We start from the raw sequence: 22,113 nt of genomic DNA, 5'->3' as shown, positions 1-22,113 counted from the left end.
GGCCACAGCCATCGTAGGCTCCAGTTCCTGTTGGCTGATGGCATTGCCACCAGGAGGGATAAAGCCAGTAGATCCTCCCTTTTGACCTCTGCATCCTTGAAACATTGATCAATATATATACTACTCACACACAAGCATTGGCTGAAGTAGGCCTGATTAGCACAAGTGTGCAGTGCTTATAGAAGTGTGCTCCTTATAGAAGCAGAACTTGCCATGTCGCTCAGACGAAAGCTCCTGTCTCGAGACGAAAGGGGGAGGTGGCGGTACAAGGTGAAGACTAGCCCAGCCGCAGGTGGAAACAGCTCCCAGACCAAGATGTGAGAATGTCTACACCTGCATTAATGCACTTTCCTGATGCACATTATGTTTAGTACCTCCAATATGAGGTTTGTTCCATCCGATGTTGAAGACAGAGGACATTTTGGAAGAAGTGATTGGCTTCTGAGAACCTGCCTTGTATCCGAAGGGTGATGGTAGGTGAGCAGCCATTGCCCCCCACCCCCTATCCCTCCTGTGTGAAATTCTTATTCGACATTAAAGTGACCCAGATTAAACTCTGGGAGAAAGTTAATCTCGAGCACAGGGAAGCCACTTTCCCTGGGAAGAAAACGATCCACACATGGGGTTTCATGCAAGTTAACAGATTTCATAGATTTCATAGACATTAGGGCTGGAAGGGACCTCGGAAGATAATCGAGTCCAGCCCCCCGCCCAAAGGGCAGGAAGTCAGCTGGGGTCATAGGATCCCAGCAAGATAAGCATCCAGTTTGCTCTTGAAGGTGTTCAATGAAGGTGCTTGAACCACCTCCGGTGGCAGGCTGTTCCAGACCTTGGGGGCTCGGACAGGAAAGAAATTCTTCCTTATGTCCAGCCTGAAACGGTCTTGTAGTAGTTTGTGACCATTCGACCTCGTCATCCCTTGGGGCGCTCTGGTGAACAAACGTTCCCCCAGATCCTGGTGGTCACCCCTGATAAACTTGTAGGTGGCCACCAGATCACCCCTGAGCCTGCGCTTTTCCAGGCTAAAGAGCCCCAGGGCTCTCAGCCTGTCGTCGTAGGGTCTGCTTCCCTGACCTCTGATCATGCGCGTGGCTCTTCTCTGCACTCTCTCAAGCTTCTCCACATCCTTTTTGAATTGTGGAGCCCAAAACTGGACGCAGTACTCCGGCTGCGGCCTCACTAAGGCTGAGTACAAGGGGAGAATGACGTCCCGGGATTTGCTTGAGAAGCATCTATGGATGCAAGCCAGCGTTTTGGTCGCTTTACTAGCCGCAGCATCGCACTGCAGGCTCATGTTCATTTTGTGGTCAACGATGACCCCTAAGTCTCTTTCTTCCATAGTGCTAGCCAACGTAGCACTGCCGAGCCTATAAGGATGCTGCGGGTTTTTCTTCCCAAGGTGGAGAACCTTGCATTTATCGGCGTTGAACATCATCAGATTCTCATCCGCCCACTTGCTGAGCCTGTCCAGGTCAGCCTGGATCACCCGCCTGTCTTCTGGTGTGGATGCTTTGCCCCAAAGTTTGGTGTCGTCGGCGAACTTGGCCAGTCCACTTCTGACTCCAGTGTCCACATCATTAATGAAGATGTTGAACAGTATGGGTCCAAGGACAGAGCCTTGGGGGACCCCACTGGTCATAGGACATCGTGGTGAGTGACTTCCATCAATTACTACCCTCTGGGTCCGACCCCGGAGCCAATTTTCCAGCCAGTGGATAGTGGAGGACCAAAGGCGACAATTGGCCACTTTTTCCAAGAGGTGATCATGGGAAACCAGATCGAAGGCTTTTTTGAAGTCAAGATATATGACATCAATCTCTTCTCCCTTGTCCAGGTGATAGGTCACCTGGTCGTAGAAGGAAATGAGATTGGTCAAGCGAGACCTACCCTCAACAAACCCGTTCTGGCTATCCCTTAAGATGTTGGCGTCGGCCGGTCCATTAAGGATGGCCTCCTTAATAAACTTTTCTAAGATCTGTTTTTCTAAGATTTGTTCTGCACTCATAATGACAGCTCCATAGGGCTGATTGCCTCAGTTATCCCCTCATGGGCAAGCCATGGCTGCTGTTCATGTCCACCCCTCCTCTTCCCTCCCCTCCCCGGGGCAACACTGAACAAGGGACACATCAGGGCATGGCCATCCTGCCCCTGTTCAGGGCGCTCTGGCCTGCTCCAGGTGCAGGAGGGGGATCCCTGGGGACTCCTGCCCAGCTCCCCCCTGCCTCTGAACAAGTAACACAGGCCTGACAGAGCCTGGCAAAAGCCTCCCTCCTCGCCCACATTGATGGGACGTGTCTCTTCTCAGGTCCCTGCCACTGTTCTGCCTGTGCCTCCTCGCAGGGTGTGTCTGCATGAGATGCTTTACTGCGCAGGAGATTCTCTGTAGATTAGTCTACTGCACCTTTGTTTTACTACGTGTAAAGACACACGGTGGATTTCCCGCATGGTGGGTGCATGCACGTGAGTGCTGCATCGCCGTAGTGAAAAGCGATGGGGATGTAGCTTCAGTGGGAACAACCCGTGTGCCACCAGGACTGCACGGTACCCGTTGTAATTGCACAGGCACTTAGGACTTGCTGAAACAGGTACTGGGGGTGTCTACACACATGCAGCAGGCAGATACAAAGGTGCTTTACCTTTAGTGCTTTATTTAAAGCCCTTTAGGTTAACATGCTTTATATAAACACATGGGCCATGGCTTTATGGGAGTTTCACACCTTGCTGTGGTTCAGTGGAGTCGGTGGCAGGGGGAGCCAGACACGGCATCATCCAAGTCACCGTTACCAGGGAGTGGGCGAGCGAGTGATTGCTGCGTGCCATCTCCTTTGTTATAAAGAACAAATAAAGGAACAGAATAAAGATCACCTTGGTCAATCTTTCATCTTTTTGTATCACAACACAGTACCGTCCATGGAGGGAGGGAGGGAGGGAGTGACGGAGGCAGGGGGTGCAGACTCTGCCATCCCAGTGAGCACATCTGGAGCTGTGCTGGAGGGGGCAAGACAAGGTGGGGGCTCCTGATGGAGGGGCAAGTGCCCCCCACCCTATTATTCACAAATCCCTAAGGGCATCTGCACCCAGTGGCATGAGAGGGCTTCTGTGGTCTCCAATCTGCTTCCCAGAGCCAGAGCAAGGAGGGGGTGTTCACACAGTGAGGATCTACTGGCACATGGCACCCCACAATGCATGGTGGGCAAGCCTCCCAGGCAAGCCCCTTTCCTACCCCAGCCCCCACCCCCACCAATCACCCCACAAAAGAGCCCAGCCACCTGACGCCCCCTGCAGCAGCCCACCCACCACAACATGGCAGCTCACCCCCAGGTTCCCCTGCACCCAGGGTTGGGGCACTGTGGGGAATACACCAACCCCCCACTATCGCTACATGGCCCAAAAGGGAGGACCCCCACAAGACCCCTGCAGCCCCCACAGTGCTGCCCATCAGACCTCACCAGGTTCCCATGCACAATGAGGGCCAGTGGGCAATTACCGCCCCCTCCCCCCCCCAGACACCCAAAATCTGTCGTGGATTGTTCCCCACATTGTTCCTGGAGGGGAGAGGGGTGGAGGCTCTGAAGCATACAAGGTTGGGTGGGGAAACTCTCGAAAAAGATGATCGAGGAACTGAACAAACAGGTGGGGGAGGACGAGCTGACTGAAGAAATGAAAAGGATAGAAAAGGAGGATAGAGAAAGGGAGACCCAAAACTCCCAAGAGGGGAACCTGGGTAGTACCCCAAAAGGGGAGGAAAGAAGCGAAGGCCCCAATGTGGAAGTCCAGGCAGGAGAGGGGGAAATCCCAGACCCCTCGAGGAGGACCAGGACCCCTGGGTCCCCCCCACCCAAAGGAAGAGAGGCAGGTCCCCTCACACACAGCCCAGACTGCAGGAAGAGCAACGGCGCCCCAAAAGAGCCACACAAATGGAGAGAACAGACAGGGCAGGGAAGGAAAAGAGCCCAGGAACCCCTAAACCTAATCAATGGAAATGAGAAAGCTCCAGATGCAATCCCCCAGGACTCGTCTACTCGTGGAGGTCCTGATAGCCTCAGCGAATGTGCGAAGCATGCTCAGGGAGGAGAAATGGGACACCACTGAGGTGGTCCTGGGACCACTGCAGGCAGACATCCTTTGTCTGCAGGAACGTGCCCGGCCCAGCTCTAGACACTGTGCCGATTGCAAGAAGAGGTACAACACGGCCCCTCCTGGCCTGGGCACAGTGAGCACCGGGCAACGGGGGACACAGTGCTCCTGATGGGAAACAGAGAAATCATTGCAGGCAGGATGCTGCAGGTCACCCTGCAAACAGAAGAAGGGACTTCTGAGCTCGTGAATGCATATGCACCAGCAAATAAGACAGCAAAACATGTCTTCCTCAAGAACATGATGGTAGTGGTGCCCAGTGACAGCCAGTGATGATCACGGGCGAAGAACTGCATCCTTGAGGTGGGTGACACAGTAAGCGGAGGCCAAACAAAAGGACCGGGCAGATCCTCCAAGCTGTTGCAGTAGCTCATCTGTGAACACAGCCTCATGGATGCAGGTGAAGAGGCCACCGGTTGAGCGGGAAATTTCACACAAGTAGACCCCCTAGGACAGTCCAAATCATGCACAGATTTCATCCTCCTCCCAAAAGGGTGGAAAGTAGCCAAGGCCAAATGCACATTGGTCTGCATCTTGGACCACTGCCTCCTAACAGTGGAAGCAGAAATGGGAGAGCAGCCCATGAAAGGTGAGGGGTGTGGAGACTGTGATTCTGCTGGAAGAGGAGAAGATACAGCGGGAGCTCAGGCAGCACTTGGCAGGATGGAAAACCTTCTGATCCAGATACTGAGATCACACAGAGCAGGGGGCCAGCATTGAACAGAGAGCGAGGGACTTCTTCCAGAAAGCTGGAAAGAGGCGAGCCTGGTTCCAGAGAAGGCGACAGGAACCAGACTCAACCGCAGACTACGCAGCGTGGAGTTGGGATGTGAGGGAGGCTATGAGGAAGGTGAAGTCATGGATGGGGGCCTGAGAGGAGGAAGATAAGAAAGAGGAGGTTGACAGTGCAAACCTCAACTTCCAAAAGGCCTTTGATCTGGTATCCCATGATATTCTCACAAGAAAATTGGAAGATTATGGGCTCAACTGCATGACAGAGAGGTGGGTAGGAAGCTGGCTGTGGGGCAGGACCCAGAGAGTCCTAATGAACGGATCTGTGTCATCCTGATGAGAAGTGGCCAGTGGTGTCCCTTGGGGGTCAGTGCCTGGTCCAGTGCTTTTTCAACATCTTTATCAATGATTTGGATGCGGGGGGTGAAGAGCTCACTGGCCAAGTTTGCGGACGACACCAGGTTATGAGGGAGTGTGGTCACACTTGAATATGGGCTGCAGATAGAGGTGGACCTGGACAGGCTGGCAAGTTGGGCAGATCAGAACCATATGAAGTTCAATGTTGAGAAATGTAAAGTGCTCCTTCAGGCGATGAGCAATCCCCAACACACCTACAGGCTTGGCAGCACTAAACTGACTGGCAGCACGAATGAAGGGGACCTGGGGGTACTAATAAACCACAGTATGAATATGACCCAGCAGTGCAATGCTGTAGCCAGCAGGGCAAATAATACACTGGCATGTGTCAATCGATGCATCTCCAGCAAAACCAAGGAGGTGATTCTTCCGCTCTACTCAGCAGTGGTGAGACCGCAGCTGGAGTACTGCGTCCAGTTCTGGGCATCGCACTTTAACAAGGATGTGGACAAGCTTGAGAGAGTCCAGAGAAGAGCCGCCGTATGATCAGAGTCTTACACAGCAAGCCATACGAGGAAAGGCTGAAGGACCTGGGACCCTTCAGTCTGAAAAAAAGTAGGCTGAGAGGGGACCTGGTAGCAGCTTACTGCTACACTAGGGGAGTGCCTCAAGGGCTCGGTGAACAACTGTTCACCAGGGCACCCGAGGGGAGAACCAGGAGCAATGGCCATAAACTCCTGGAAGACAGATTTAAGTTCTACAGGAAAAGGGAGGAAGCAGTTTAATACACTGCAGGGTATCAGCAGAAAGGACAATTATGGAAATGAATCTGTGTGCTCTGTGGCGGGCCAGCAGGGGGAGCTCCTGCATTGAGCTCCCACCTCACTATGCCCATCCACCTTCCAGACTCCACGTGTCTCCCCAGGGGCACCTAAGTGCTGGCAGACCCCTTTTCGAGCCACACCGCAGAGTCCGGGGGTAACGTGTGCTGCCACCACCCCGAGAAGGGGCTGTCTGGGGCCTGTGTCCTTGGGGAAACATAGGTCTAATAGGACCCAGTACAAGAACTTCCCCAAGTTGAGGGCCAAAAAGGATAGTCTCCCTTAGTCCGCAAACCCAAGGGGCCTCCTAGGCATAATGAAACCCACCCCTCAATAAGTCTCCCACACCAGTCACAAAGGAGAACTTTATTGGTTACAGAGGGTAGGGTTAGAGTAGGGTCCAGGGGAGAGCAATATCAGAGAAATCCCATCGAGCAAACTCCTGTGGCTGGGGTAGCCTTTGATCTCGCATCTGAGTTACTGCAAGCTATATATCTAGTTGGATCTCAGGTACCTTACTCACAAGGATCATCCAGAGGCAGCTGGAGATTCCCTCTGGAGGCAAGCAGTTCCTTGATCATGAGTTTTGAGAGAGAGAGCCAGTTGCAGATGGTCCAGCTCTTCTTTGTTCCTGAGTATCCCTCATGGCTGCTGCCCCCCTCCTCCCAGGCAGTCCTTAACTTATATAGCCCTTGTGACCTTATTTACCTGGTCCAATGGAGGCCAGCACCCGTTGGCTGTGAGCCAACCAATTTGAAATACATCACTGGTTGCCGGGCAGACTGTAGCCCGCCAGGAAGGAAGCCCCTCACCCAGGTATGTGATGCCAGTCACGTCGGCAGAGGGAGCAGGTTTCCCCCTCCCTCAGGGATGTATCCAGCTCAGGTTACACAAAGAGATGGCATAAAGGCATGTATCATCCCAATCACAATTGTCACAGAGCAGAGTTTTTGCGGGAGAAACAAAGGTGGCTTCCTGCCACATGCTCCAGGGTGAGTACAGCCAGTCCTCAGACTTATGACACAAGTGGTTCCTGAAAACCAAGTCTTAAGTCGAAACATTGCAACTCAGAACCAAGTTTCTCATAAGAAACAATGTTGTAAATGGGAGATTGATTCCAGAACCAAGGCCTGATATATTTTTACTAAAAATAACCCAGAATTTTGTATTCGATCAGTTACTGATGAGTAATATAGCTACATTCATGTATTTATATTGAAAATAGCAATCATATTGATTTCGAAGGACTTCTCTGAGGTGACTTTGCTGGACTTGTTGAAGGACTCTTGGCTGGAGTCTTCTCAGGAGTCTTGGCTGCAGGTTATTCTGGAGTCTTGTCTGCTTTCTTAAAGAAAGTGTCCAAGGACATTTGGACAGATGTTCTCCAGGCAGATGAGCTACGCAGCGAACTTGTTCGCTGGCGCAGCGTCGCATCAGACCAAGCATTGGAAAGTCAAAACTGACATCAGAAAGTTGAAACAGGGTGTCCACTTATAACCGTTGTAAGTGCGAAATGTTGTAAGTCGAGGACTGCCTGTATTTAACCTCTTGGAGTAGCCCCCACAGGACAAATGGCTTTGGCACTAGCGGGGAAGCTTCAGTATTGCCCATGGGAGATGACAACCTGCTGCGTTTGACCCACAGGATGCAATCATACCTTCTCCACCCTTCCACCGAAGAGGCAGGATTTGTCACACGCTGCACCTCCTTTACCCCTGCTGTTGCATTTGACCAAGAAAAGAGACTCTGCTCCCCTGCCACAGGTTCATCCAAAAGGGCAGGGTCCTCGCTGCACAGCAGGTCATGGGTGTAATGCCTCGAGTGTGACCAGCTCCTGCCCCTGAGGGTTAGAAACAACACCTGGATCGTGGTGAATTCTCTGGCAAGGGAAGGGGTTGGAAAATCACAGACGCATCAGCCCTGGGAGGGGTTCTGGGCCCTGGTCTGTTCCCATTGCACAGCTCTGGAGAGGCACTTCTTCTCCTCCTGGGAGCACTGACTGCTTTCAGAGAAGGATGGAGATGGCACAAGGTCCAAGGCAAAGATCATCTCACAGGTTCCCCCAACACCTACGCTGGCCTCTGCCTGGGGGGTTTCCTTTTAACCCCTCCCCCTCGTCAAATTTGGGGGCCAGCCTCTGCATCCTTTGGGCTGTGCAGTGGCCTGCAAGGGCTGAACGATAGGTGAACCATGGTTGCAATCCTCAAGTATGAGTCCTCTTGCCTGGATGCAGACACTGGTGGGTGCTGAGCAGGTAGACATCGCCAAACCCTTCCTGCACTTCTGGGAGCATCCATGATTTTGCCAGAAGTGGATGCACTGGTGCTGGGCCAGTTCTGAGAAGTGCGGGAAGCTCTTCCCATACTTCGAGCTCCAATGTGGCTTTTATTCTGTGTGGCTGAGCTGATGCCAGGACTGGTGAGAGAATTGGGGGAAGCTCTTCCCCCACTCCGAGCTCTGATGTGGCTTCTGCCCTGCCACATCAGTGGATGAGCCGGTGTTTGGTCAGACTGGAGGACAGGTTGAAGGTGTGAAGGAATCCTCCGCTTTTTCTGTCCCCAGGCCTGAGACCTCCCCTTTCCCCCCTTGTGGTGCAGAGGCCCTTTGTCTCAGTTCCCTGCCAGGCCCATTTGGTGATGCTGGGCCTTACGCCTGGGGATGGTGATGTCTTTTAAAGATTGGTCTGTCTCAGCTGGGTTTAAATATTGCCTGATTCTGGCTGGAGCCAAGCGATGAGGTCAGAAAAGGTATTTAAGGGTCAGATCACCTGGTCTAGGTGGGCACTGCCTCTAGAGAGGCATCTTTGGAAACACAAAGTGAAGCATGGGCCTCCAGAATCCCCTGGATGTATATGTAAGTAGCTTACCTTAAATTTAGCCAGTAAATTAGAGTTATGTATCCTTAGACACCTATCAATATGGCCAACAAGCCCATTCTGTGTTGCGCAAGTTGGTCTTCTTTCAACATATTCTTGTTTTGTATTCCTCTTTGGGCAAAAAAGCTATCTGTCATGCCACGCCTTGCTGTAACCCCTGATGACACCAAGACTTGCCTGTTTAGCCCCTTTGCTCGGCTGGCTAAGGAGGGAATGGCTTTTCTACTTTCCTCCTGTGCAGGAGGCTACTAGTGAACGCCTCAGGCTAAAAGAAGCACCCCAAAATATCACGGTGGGCTAAACACCCCTCAGGTCAACAGGGTCTGTGCAACCTGGGTGGCACAGAGCCCTAACGAAGACCAGGGCCTGGGTGGTGGCAGCGGTTATCCCAAGCTTGCGGGTGTTCTTCAGGAAGGGACCTGATCGGACGTAAGCACCCCAGGGGAGGCACCTGAAGCATGGTTTTGGTCAAACACAGGAAGGCAGGCGGCTCATTTTAGGAGCGCCCCCTACTGGCCCGCCCCAGGTCTTCCCTTGATTTGGGCACCGATGTGGCTTCTAACCTCTGTGGACAAGCCGGTGCCAAATCAGGTCACAGGATTGGGTGGAGCTTTTCCCCATTCGTCTCAGCCCTCACTCTTTTGTGTGAACGACCTGGCCCTGGACCATATGCCCCAGGACTCCTTTTACCAGAGACCAACAAGGATTGACACAGCTGACTTGGTATCAACTGAATTTTATTAGTAACCCCTAGGCTTATTACAAGATAATTATCCTTGCAATACGACTGGGCAAGCGGTTCCTTAGACATTACATCACTGACCTTCAGTGGTACCGGCCTCAGATCCTCTGCTGGGTGTGTGGGATGTTACTTGATGGATTCCTTGTTACTCAAAGCCAGAAGTCCAAGGATGCTCCAGCCTCCCCATGGTGGAAACACACACACACACACACACACACACACACACACACACACACACAGAGTCTCTTTGTTTGTCCACTACTTTTGTAACTTTCTCATCTCAAACTGCCCAATCCTCGAGTTTCTTACCTCACCTTGTTAGATAGGTACTCCAATTCTGTTCTGGTCTTGGTTTTCTTTCCTCCTAGGGAAACTACTGTACTTGGTTAGCCCACTGTACCAATCACAGCACTCAGTTTTCCCAGTGAGGCATTCCATACAATTTAATTGCTTAGATCCAGGAAGGCCTAAGGTTACACTAAGAGCCTGAGCATAACTCAGTTTGCCCACTAGAGACGAGGGGGAAAAACTGGTTAAGCTCTGTCCACACTATGAGCAATGTGGTCTCGCCCCTGTGTGGATGAGCTGGTGTTTGGTCAGATAGGAGGATCGGGTAAATTTCTTCCCACACTCCAAGCACTGATGTGGCTTCTCCCCTGTGTGGGTGCGCTTGTGTTTGATCAGGGTGGAGGACAGGTTGAACCTCTTCCCACACTCTGAGCACCGATGTGGCTTCTCCCCTGTGTGAATAAGCTGGTGCCGGGCCAGGTCGGAGAACTGTCTGAACCTCTTCCCACACTCTGAGCACCGATGTGGCTTCTCCCCTGTGTGGATAAGCCGGTGCCGGGCCAGGTCAAAGAACTGTCTGAAGCTCTTCCCACACTCGGAGCACTGATGTGGCTTCTCCCCTGTGTGGATGAGGCGGTGTTTGGTCAGGTCGGAGGATCGGGTGAAGCTCTTCCCACACTCTGAGCACTGATGTGGCTTCTCCCCGGTGTGGGTGCACTGGTGTTGGGTCAGGGTGGAGGACAGGTTGAACCTCTTCCCACACTCTAAGCATTGATGTGGCTTCTCCCCTGTGTGGGTGCGCTGGTGTTTGGTCAGGTAGGAGGACAGCTTGAACCTCTTCCCACACTCTGAGCACTGATGTGGCTTCTCCCCTGTGTGGGTGCGCTGGTGTTTGGTCAGGTCGGAGGATCGCGTGAAGCTCTTCCCACACTCTGAGCACTGATGTGGCTTCTCCCCAGTGTGGGTGCGCTGGTGTTGGGTCAGGGTGGAGGACAGATTGAACCTCTTCCCACACTCTAAGCACTGATGTGGCTTCTCCCCTCTGTGGATGAGCTGGTGTTGGGTCAGGTTGGAGAATCGTGTGAAGCTCTTCCCACACTGTGAGCACCGATGTGGCTTCTCTTGTGTGTGAATATACCGGTGCTGGGCCAGGTCGGAGAGCTGTCTGAAGCTCTTCCCACACTCTGAGCACTGGTGTGGCTTCTCCTCTGTATGGATGAGGCGGTGTTTGGTCAGGTAGAAGGACAGGTGGAAGCTCTTCCCACACTCTGAGCACTGATGTGGCTTCTTCCCGGTGTGGATGAGTTGGTGTCGGGTCAGGTTGGAGAATCGGGTGAAGCTCTTCCCACACTTGAAGCATATGTGGAGCTTCCCCCCACTTTGCCTTACCTTGTGAAGAGCCAGGAGTGATGGGCAGTCAAGGGTTTTCCTGACTTCAGCGCAGGGTTGGGCTCTGCCCCAGTGAATAGCAGTGAGCTCCTGCTTTCCTCTGAGGCCCTCCCCACTGCCTTGGTTTGGATGCAGTGCCTCTTTCCAGTGGCTCTTTACATCTCTCAGCTCCATAAATTCTTCCCTGCATCCAGGGCCATTTCTGGGATCTGCCCCGTCTTCACTCCCACACCCAACTGGAGACGGTACCTGGTTCACTGCTACATTCACTGTCTGCTTTTGGGGCCTCTCTGTGCTCTTGTGCCAGTGCTCTTTCTTGGGTCTCAGGGGGTTCATGTCATGTACACTCCCCGGAGAAGTCCATGATGGCTCCAGGTCTGCAGGCCCCTCCGCAGGAGTCTGCTCCTCGGCTCTGCTCAGCAGCCAGGCACCTCCTGCACAGGGAACAGAAACTCTAGATTGGCCCCTACTCTGCTGGCAAGGGGCAAACACTGCTATTTGACACTCAGGGCCTCAGGAGATGAAATACAAAGGGGGAAATTCTGGTGCAAAACACAGGGGATCCACTTCCCCCACAACCTGAAAGCTTCTGAATCCCACCCATGCCATGGAGCCATGTCATGCAGCCTGAGACCAGGATGAAACACTTCTGGGTTCCAGGTCAGCCTGATCAGGAGAAGCCAGGGACAGACTCGGCTTCTTTTTTCTCCAACACTGACAGCTACACAGAGCCTCTGCGTACCATGCTGTTTTTCCATGGGGGACTACAAATCCCATCATGCCCTGAAAGAAGGTAGTAGAGACATATAGCTGCCTTGGGCTGGGGAATGAACTCAGACTGTTGAGCAAAGATGGAAATTCAAGATCATGATATCCCAGGGAAACCAGATCTGTGCCAAAAAATCAAGACAGCAAAATCATTGTCCCCTAACATCTGCCATTAGAGGGAGAAGAAGGGAACAGCCGCTTGTCTCCACATGGTTGAATTTCTGAGAGTGAGAACAACATCTGCCTGGACACATTACAGGGCAATGTGCCGTGTCTGAGGTCAGCGCCCTGCAAGGGCAGCGCAGGGCAGGGCTGCAGTCCCCAGGCCCCCCTGACACTCTGGGCATGGAGCATTTCTGAGAGCGGAGTGGGGTGCAGGGGACAGACACAACTCACCCAGCAGCAGCTCCTCTGACATTGAGATTTTTCCACAGGCCTCATCGTCACAGACCCAGAGCTCCACCTGTCCTTGCTGCATGCTGCTGATTAAGGCAGGTGTAGGACCTCGATATCCTGTTTGGAGCAGTGGTTAAGGAGGGTTAGTGACTGCATACTGGATGCAGAATAACCAACCAGGATTTGGGGAATGAACTCAAGGTTTTTCCTGGAGCCTTGATGGACAAGGGAGGATGGGTATTTAGGAAACATAAGGCACTGTAGGAGACCCTCCAACACTGACGACTCGTGTTCATCTTGGAGTCCACTATGACTCCGAGATCCCTTTCCATTTCTGTGCTGCTGAGAGGGTCACTCCCCACCCAGTAGATGTGCTGGATATTTTTGCACCCTAGGTGCAGCACTCTGCATTTGTCCTCATTGTACTGCAACCTATTGTGCACTGCCCACTTTTCTAACCTCTCCAGGTCCACCTGCAATTATTCTCTACCCTCCGGGGTGTGCAATTCACCCCACAACTTAGTATTGTCCGCAAACGTGAACAGAGTACACTTCACACCCACATCCAAGTCACTGATGAAGACATTGAAGAGTATAGGTCCAAGGACCAAACCCTGTGGGACCCAGCTACCCACATCCTTCCAAGTCGATACCGACCCGTCTACTATCACTCTCTGGGTGTGACCGCTAAGCCAATTTGCCACCCACACACGTACAAAGTTTCCAATTTGTCCACATCCTTTCTATAGTGGGGGGCTCAGAACAGGACATAGTCCAGATGTGGCCTCACCTGTGCAACAAGGACACACTGCTGGCTCCTAGTCAGCTTCTTGTCCACTGTCCCCCCAGGTCCTTTTCTGCTGTCTAGCCAGTCACCCCCACCTTGTGCATTTAAACCACCATCCAAAAGTGCATGGGGATGAGACTATTGCAACACAAGGAGATGAATAAAAAACATCAGAGTCCGCACAGCTCCACAGAGAAGCAAGAACCAGAGCCTTACCCAGGGAAACGAGGGCTTGGTAAGTCTTCAGCATCTGCTCCTGGTAAAGCACCTTGTCTTCATCTTCCAGCAGCTCCCACTCCTCCCGCGTGAAATACACTGCCACGGCCTCAAACACCTCCCGGAGCTGCGGGCACAAGCGTTGCACCATCAGTGTCTCCTGGGCCAGCTGCTCCCAGCCCCACAGCCCTGTCTGCAATCACTCAGCACTACAGCTCATTGCAGGCTTAGCCAGGATAGGTAGGCATGCCATATTGCCCAGACTTCAGCTGACACGCGACGTGGATGCAGCTGTGGACATGGGGGCTCATGTGCTGGCCTCAGCCCAGCTCATCATGGTCTGTCAGCTCGGTCCTATGGCTGAAGCTGGGTCAGCACTTTTGGAGGCAGGGAGCCCCGTTTCCATGCACTGTCACCAGGCCTTCGCGTGCCAGCACCCCTGGTATCTGCACTTGGGAGGGAGCTCCTGCTAATGCCAGCTTGGGCTGTTTGCAGTCTGGCATCACAGGCTTGACACTCTTCGGGTCTCTCTGCCCCCACATTTTTTGCAGCCCCCTGTGGCTTCTCCTGGCTCCACCCCAGCTGTGCTCCCCACAACTGCACTCAGTGCCCTGCTCACCTCCAGGCTCTGCCCGTGCTTTGGAGGCCTGCCCTGCCCCTCCTGCACTGGGCCAGGCTCAGGTGTCAGGAAGCCCCTCTCCTCCAGTCCCCCTGGGCAAGTCCTCTGCAGCTCCAGCTTCACAGGCTCTGCTCCAGCAGGTTTCTGCTCAGCGCTGCTCAGGGTCCCAGCACCTGTGTGTGGGGAAGAGCGCACAGGGCAGCGCTGGGGCTGCGGGCACGGGGAAAGCCCTGCTCGTCTCCTGCAGTGGCCTGGGACTAAGGCAGACGGAGGCTTTGATGTTCGGAAGATGGGGGAGAAGGTAGACTCCACGTCCCACAGCTCTTGCTAAGGGCATGAGGCTGGAGATGAGCCCCAGTAACTCTGTCCCAGTCTGGGGCGGTCATCAGAACACCATGTCAGAGCCGGCAGGGACACGGCTCCCTGGGAACAACCTTGAGGGATGTTGGAGCTGTGTCACATCCACAGGCTAAGGGCAGGGGAGAGGAAATGCAAGGTCAGTCCTCTCCAGGGCAGGGAAAATTCTTCCAGGACCGCTGGGAGAACAAGAGCTGCTGGCCTGTGGGAGCAGTGACTGGACCAACATGTTCTGGCAGAGATTTCTGCACGGAGGGACAGTGCCTCCCGCTTCTGGACAGGGTCGAGCCACCGCTCCGTACCTGCCCCTGGGGAAGGGCCTGGCCTGGGGCACCAGCCGGAGGAGCTTTTGTCTGCCGAGAGCTCCCAAGTCTCTTCAGTTTCGGGGGAAACTGCAGCAGGCCAGAGCCCTGGCTTAGCTGGACCCAGACTAGCCAAGGCCACGGGGGAATCTCATTTCCCCATCCCCTGCACCAGCCCTTTACTGGGCACAGAGGGCTCATGGGGATAAGAGAAACAGGCAGGGGCGACTGAACGGTGACTGTTGGACCATGAATAAGGTCATTGATCGGTACTATGGCAGCACGACAAGGCCCAAGACACAGCCCCTTTGTGCTGGGAGCTGCACACATCCAGCGAGACGGATCAGGGCCCAGCCTGGGAGCTGCCCAGCCACAGAGATCAGAGCTCAGTCCCAGCCCAGCCCCGGGGTTACCAACATTGCAGCCCTGTCCCGGCTGGGGCAGACATTGGATCCTCTCCCCCTGCGTGCAGCACAGCCACTCCGGCACCCGGACCCACACCCAGGCCTTACATCTGGTCCCTCACCTGAGTCCTGGGGGGGCAGGGGCTCCTCTCTGGGGACAGGAGGTGGCTTGTCCCAAGGCCCTGGGGCTTTCCTCTCTCCTGACTCCTCCACAGGCCTGTCCACACGATGGGCCATTGGCTCCCCTGGCCAGGAATCACCAGTGTCCTGCAATACTGCAGTGGACGGCATCTTGTGTGAGGACACCTCCTCGACCTGCACGCTCACTGCGACCTGGGGACGAGATCAGTGTGTCACGGGGGAGCTGGGACGTGGGCGAGACGGGGCTGGGAGGGAACATGAACATCCCCCAAGCACATGGCGATGGGGACAGCAGCATCCACGTCAGAGGGAAACACTCTCACTTGGGGCTTCTCGTTCTGCTCCTGCCCCGGCTGAAACCTCTTGGACAGGGCACGGCCTCGGTGCAGGTTTCCCCCGCGCCCAGCTCTGCATCCCCGGGGCAGCATGGCCAGGAACAGCTCCAGCACCACCAGCTCCAGCACCTGCTCCTTGCTGCGGCGCTGGCGCTCCAGCCTGCAAACCTCCCGCGGCCCCTTGGCTGCCAGGGAGCGGGGCCCTGGGGCAGTGACTCCAGGTCTGTGGGGTGGGGGTCGTGCCCTGGTGCCAGCTGGGGGGTGCCTGAGGGGATCTCGGCCTGAGGAGGGGCTGCACGGTCTGCATCACCTCCTGCCCCGCGGCTCCCCACGCTGGACCCGCTCCTGCAGCTGCAATTTTGCTGGCCTGGTGCCGGCCACTGTGGGGACGCCCCCGGTCCCAGCCAGGACCACACCGGGGACTTTTCCTGCCCCTGCAGCTCCTGCCTGGACCCCCCTGGTCCTGCTCCTCCGGCTGCAGCAGGGCTGCGACGGGACGGGACCCCCCCCGGCTGCCCCGGGCTTCAGCGCAGCAGCCGCGTCTCCCCGGAGAGGCCTCCCCCTGGGCTGGGGCTCTCGCTGCCCGGCCCCCCAGCCTGCGGGACTCTGACAGGTGACCCTGACCTGCCCCTGCCCCCGGGTCTGCCCCACCACTCCCCTGGCCCGGCTGTCCCGCACAGAGCAGCCTGGGGCGCCTCCCGCCCCTCCTAGGCGGGGAGACCCGGCTGCAACCAGAGCCCCCTGCCCCAACCCCGCAACACCTGCCCCGATCCCCCCATGTCTCTCTTACCCCAGCACTCACAGGGGACCCGAGGCATCTACAGGGGACACCGGCCCCCACCCCTGCACCGCTCTGTGTCCGGACACAAACACCCCGGGGTGGGGGTGGCAGAGCCTGCTGGACTCGCGTGATAAAAAGCGGCCCCGGTTTAAAAACCCGCATGAGGGACGCGCAGCTCGGGGGGGGATCACCATCACCATCACCTGCCTCGTCCCCCTCCCCCCCACCCCGGTGGGTGATCATCGCCACCCATCTCGCCCACGCGCTGCCCTCCGGGGCGGGATCCGGGCAGGGCTGGGTCCCGGCGGGGGTTTGCCGCTGGGGTGGGCCATGAGGACGGTGGAGGTCTGGGAGCTGTGCGCTCCATGGCTCGGGGCGGCGGTGCCCGGCCGGGGAGTCCCCATTCCCCTCAAGTCCGCCCGGGTCTGGGCCACGACACGCTCCGCAACGGCCCCCACCCTGCGAGCGGCGCGTCCCCCGGGGACACTGCTGTGCCCACAGTCATCCCGATGTCTCCTGCCTCAAGACACGCCCCAGCCACTCCCGGCAGTGTGGACGCGGGAGCCTGGCACGTGGGGAGGCCGGGGGTCCCTGTCTCCGCCACCAGCACTGCGGTCAGTGCTGCTCGGGGACCCTGACACCAACCGCAGCCACACAGACCTGTGTGTGTGTGTGTGTGTGTGTGTGTGTGTGCGTGTGTGTATGTGCGTGGTGGAGGGTGGGAGTGGTGTGTGTATGGTTGGTGTGTGTGTGTCTGTGTACGTATGGTGGGGGTGAAGGTGTGTATGGTGGGTGCGTGTATGTGTATGGTGGGGGTGGGGGGTGTGCATGGTGGGATGCGGGGGTGGGTGAGTGTGTATCCTAGAATCAAAGGGCCGGACGGGACCTGCAAGATCATCAAGTCCGGTCCCCTGTGTGGCGGGCCAGTAGGAGGCGCTCCTGCATTGAGCCGCCCACCTCCCTGCGCCCGCCCACCGTCCAGGCTCCGAGTGCCTCCCTGGGGTGCCTCCCGTCCGGCCGACCCCTTCCCTGGAGCACACCCGCTAGCCTGGGGTTCCCGCTGCCACCATCCAAGGCTCTGGACTCACTTCTGGCTCTGCGCACCTTGGAGAACGCAGGCCTGATCGTCCAATGGGTCCTAGACCCAATACAGGCACTTGGGGCATTTCCCCAAGTCAGGGGCTTATTAGGAAGCCTCCCTTAGTCCACAGACCTAAGGGGCCTCCTCAGCATAATTTAGACCCACCCCTCAATAAGTCTCCCACACCGGTCACAAGGAGCACATTATTGATGACAGGGGTAGGGCGGAAACAGGGTAAAAGGTAGAGCAGTATGATAGAAATATCAGAGGAATATCAGAGGAATCTCATAGAAATCGCATAGACCAAACCAGGGTGGCTGAGGTAGCCGTTTAAACACGCATCTGAGTTACTGAAGCTAAATATCTAGTCTGATCTCGAGTAGCTTACTCACACGCATCGTCCAGAGGTGGTTGGAGTTTCCTCTGGAGGCAGGGCACTCTTGGAGCATGCGGTGATGAGGAGAGAGCCCGTTTCAGATTCACCTGGATGACCGCATGGCTAATGGCTCCTTCTTCCTGGCCCGGGCCTTTCTATAACCTCTCTGACCTCAGCAGCCCGGACCAATCGAAGCTGCCAGTGCTGGCCACAAGCCCACCAATCTAAAAAAGCATCACTGGTTACCTGGGCCCGTGCGCAGGGCCGGGCTTTTTATTTTTCCCGCCCCCTCCCCAAGTTACCAGGCTTTTGTCATGTAGACAGGGAGGGAGATCCCCGCCCTGAGGGATTCAACACCAGCCTCTCACGCTGGCAGAGACAGATCTCTGGAGAGGGGCACCGACGGTGGCATTTCTGCCACACCCTGCCGCGGGCAGGACACTATTGGGCTCAGACGAGCTCGACAAGGGGCCGGTCCAGCCTCACCCTGAACACCTCCAGGGATGGTGACTGCACCACCTTCGCGGGGAGCGTGGTCCAGATTCTGGTGACCCTTACAGGGAAAGGGTGCCATGAGATTATTTTTTAATGGTGCCTGTGGCGGACCAGTAGCGAGCGCTTCTGCGTTGAGCCGCCCACCTCCCTGCGCCCGACCACCTTCCAGGCTCCGAGTGCCTCCCTGGGGTGCCTCCCGTCCGGCCGACCCCTTCCCTGGAGCACACCTGCTAGCCTGGGGGTCCCGCTGCCACCATCCAAGGCTCTGGACTCAATTCTGGCTCTGCGCACCTTGGAGAACGCAGGCCTGATCATCCAATGGGTGCTAGACACAATACAGGCACTTGGGGCATTTCCCCAAGTCCGGGGCTTATTAGGGAAGCCTCCCTCAGTCCACAGACCTAAGGGCCCTCCTCAGCATAATTTAGACCCACTCCTCAATAAGTCTCCCACACCGGTCACAAGGAGCACATTATTGATTCAGGGGTGTGCGGGCCAGGAGAGGTCCGAGGCCCTCGGGGGCACACGGAGCAGGCTGTGGCCAGCAGCCCTGGCACGTGGGTCGGGGAATGTGGCACGGTGGACTAGAATTAAGCATGGACGCATAGCTGTTGATTAAAGATTATTTTACTTACACCGTAGATGGTCGCGGTGCAGGCAGGAAAGCTTGCCTGAGTTGCAGTTACAGACAGGAAAGAAGAGCGGACAAGAGTTCTAAACTCGCAAACTCTAGCCCAATCCGGCTGAAGGCTCTAAACACGCGAGCCTGTCATGTCAACCGAAGAAAACAACTCGAAGAGCTCTGGATACACTCACACGAAGTTTGCTAGGCTCCGTGGAACTTGCACGCAGGGAAGGGGTTCGTCGAGGGATCGTTCGGCGACGGGGAGAGGCCAGAGGTTGATCAGACCCCTATAGCCTTCTTAAGGTACACGCTGGGTCCGTTAGGCTCCGCAGCACTTAGAATTCTTCACGAGACGTGAAGTCCTCCTCCTCCTCCAGATGGTTGTGGAGTCCTCCCTTGCGGGGTTCTCCTTGGAGTTCTCCAACTTGGGCGGAAACCGCTCAAGCCTCTTATACGGCTAGCAAACCAATCGCTAGCCACCACGTGGGAATAATTTAGAACTGGCCAATAGTGGGACACAAATTTGCATGCGGGTGGCGGGAACTCCTTTGCACCGGGGTTTTCTCTTTGCAACTGAGAAATGCACCCTGTAAAGAAAGCTCCTTGTGGCGGGAAATAATTTAGCAGTGCCGAAGCGCGCGCACACAAAATCACACCCTTGGGTTGTGACAAGGGGCAGGGCGGAAACAGGGTAAAAGGTAGAGCAATATCATAGAAATATCCGAGGAATATCAGAGGAATCCCATAGAGCAAACCAGGGTGGCTGATGGTAGCCTTTTGATCACTCATCTGAGTTACTGTAAGCTAAATATCTAGTCGGATCTCAAGTAGCTTACTCACACACATTGTCCAGAGGTGGTTGGAGTTAACCTCTGGAGGCAGGTCACTCTTGGAGCATGCGGTGATGAGGAGAGAGCCCGTTTCAGAGTCATCTGGGTGACCGCATGGTTAATGGCTGCCTTCTTCCTGGCCCAGGCCTTTAAATAACCTCTCTGACCTCAGCAGCCCGGTCCAATCGAAGCTGCCAGTACTGGTCGCAAGCCCACCAATCTAAAAAAGCATCCCTGGCTACCTGGGCGGGTGAGCGGGGCTTTCCCCGCACCTTCCCCAGGTGACCAGAGCATCCGCCTCCCAGGCACCAGGCTTTTGTCATGTAGACAGGGAGGGAGATCCCCGCCCTGAGGAATTCAACACCAGCCTCTCACGCTGGCAGAGAGAGATCTCTGGAGAGGGGCACCGACGGTGGCATTTCTGCCACATGCTCTACCTCTTACCCTGTTCTAACCCTACCCCCTGTAACCAATAAAGTTCTCCTTTGTGACTGGTGTAGGAGACTTATTGAGGGGTGGGTTTAATTATGCCTAGGAGGCCCCTTAGGTCTGTGTACTAAGGGAGACTATCCTTTTTTTGGCCCCCAACTTGGCAAGGAGCCCCAAGTGCTTGTATTGGGTCGAGTACCCGTAGGACTATTAGGCCTGTGTTTCCCTGAGGACACAGGACCTAGAAGGTCCCCTCTCGGGGTGGTGGCAGCACGTTAGCCCCGGACTCTGTGGTGGGGCTCGAAAGGGGGTCTGCCAGGGCTTAGGCGCCCCTGGGGAGACGCTTGGAGTCCGGCAGGTGGACGGGCGTCGTGAGGTGGGAGGCTCAATGCAGGAGCTCCCCCTACTGGCCCGCCACACGTGGTGGCGGTGGTGGGATCCAAATACTCTGCTGTATTAGAGGCATAATTTGGGAAAAAGAATAGAGTCCCTGGAAACCCTTGAGCAAACAATTATCAATTTGGTATCGGGTCGACTGGACAGTGCAGACAGCCAGGATGGCTGACAAGTATGTCCAAATGACCGTGCCCGAATGAAGAGAACTGGCAAAAGAGAGAGGCCTTCTCGCGAGGAAGGAGGATAAGAAAGAAGACCTGATTAAGCTCCTGTGTGATGATGATCAGGCCTCATCATCTCCTCCACACCTCCAACCAGCAACTCCTGAGGGCTCCGACGGGCCACCCTGTAAGGGGGAGTTGCGGAGACTCCTGCTGCAGCTACAGTTGAAAAAGATGGAGCTGGAGGCCCAGCGTGAGCATGAGAAGGTACAGCTAGAGTTGAAAAGGATGGAGGTGGAGGCCCGGTGTGTAGAGGCCGAGCGCCAGGAGAGAGAGAAGGCAGCACAGCGTGAGGCGGAGTGCCAGGAGGCAGAGGCCAAGCGCAAGCGTGAACTAGAGGTACTCCACCTGCAGCCCAATGCGGGAGATGCAAGCCCTCCGTGAGCGCCCGGGGGACACCCCAAACTGAACACCTCAGCCTTCTCTCACTACCGAGTCGGAGACGATCCTGACATATTCCTCAGCATCTTCGAAAAACAAGCCCGACGGTGGAAGGTGCCAGAGGAAGAGCTCATGATGCACATGGCTGCTCTGGTTGAAGGCGACATGGCCGTGGTCCTGAATAACCTGCCCCTGGAGCAAGCAGATGACTACAAGACCTTCAAGCAGGCGGTGCAGTTGAGGTTTAACCTGGGTTCAGAGCTCTTCCACAACAGGCTCCGTACTACTCTTCCCCAGTCGGGAAAGTCCATGCATGAATTTGTGTCCCTGATATGGGACTTGCTCCAAAAGTGGAGGAAGGGGGCTTCAGCAGATACGGTGGAGAAGATGGACATGCTGCCTGTGCTGGAACAGTTCTATGTTCAGTGCCCGAGGGAGATTAAAACCCTTGTCCAGGACAGAGGACCTGAAACCCTCTGGGAGGCTGCCCAAATTGCAGACCAGCTGTTGCTACACCGACAGGCACAGGGGCTGACCCAGAAGCCCTCCTACTTTGGGAAGGCACAGAAAGGGGTCCAAGGAGGGGGGAAGGGAGGGCCAGGTCCAAAAGGGGAAAGAGGGCCACCTGCTGCTGAGCACAAGGCAGCCCCAAATTTGGACAAACCACCCAATTTGGAAAAGTGGGGGTGCTATAACTGCGGGGAGCCGGGCCACATCAAGCCCAACTGCCCAAAGCTAAGCACTGAACCCAAGCCCGTCAGACATGCCACAGCTGTAAGCAGTGAGGGGGAGACCCGAGCCACTCTGAAGGGGGTGCCTGTTGCTACAGGAT

The 22,113-nt window shown here is 55.6% G+C and overlaps 1 protein-coding gene across 1 annotated transcript; it reads right to left on the bottom strand.

Moving 5' to 3' along the window:
* Window positions 1-9,642: 9,642 nt before the first annotated feature.
* LOC132250707 (zinc finger protein 436-like) lies at window positions 9,643-18,015 on the bottom strand. Its single transcript, XM_059727762.1, has 6 exons — window positions 17,921-18,015; window positions 15,313-15,523; window positions 14,128-14,300; window positions 13,509-13,635; window positions 12,506-12,622; window positions 9,643-11,775 (listed from the first exon to the last, which is right to left on the bottom strand). The coding sequence occupies exons 1-6, from the start codon at window positions 17,975-17,977 to the stop codon at window positions 10,214-10,216; spliced, it is 2,247 nt and encodes a 748-aa protein (XP_059583745.1). The 5' UTR covers window positions 17,978-18,015; the 3' UTR covers window positions 9,643-10,213.
* Between the last annotated feature and the right edge of the window lie 4,098 nt (window positions 18,016-22,113).

The sequence above is a fragment of the Alligator mississippiensis genome, chromosome 1, assembly GCF_030867095.1.
Source record: "Alligator mississippiensis isolate rAllMis1 chromosome 1, rAllMis1, whole genome shotgun sequence".
NCBI lineage: Eukaryota > Metazoa > Chordata > Crocodylia > Alligatoridae > Alligator > Alligator mississippiensis.
Note: the sequence above shows the minus strand (reverse complement) of the source record. Positions and strands in the feature narration are given on the sequence as shown.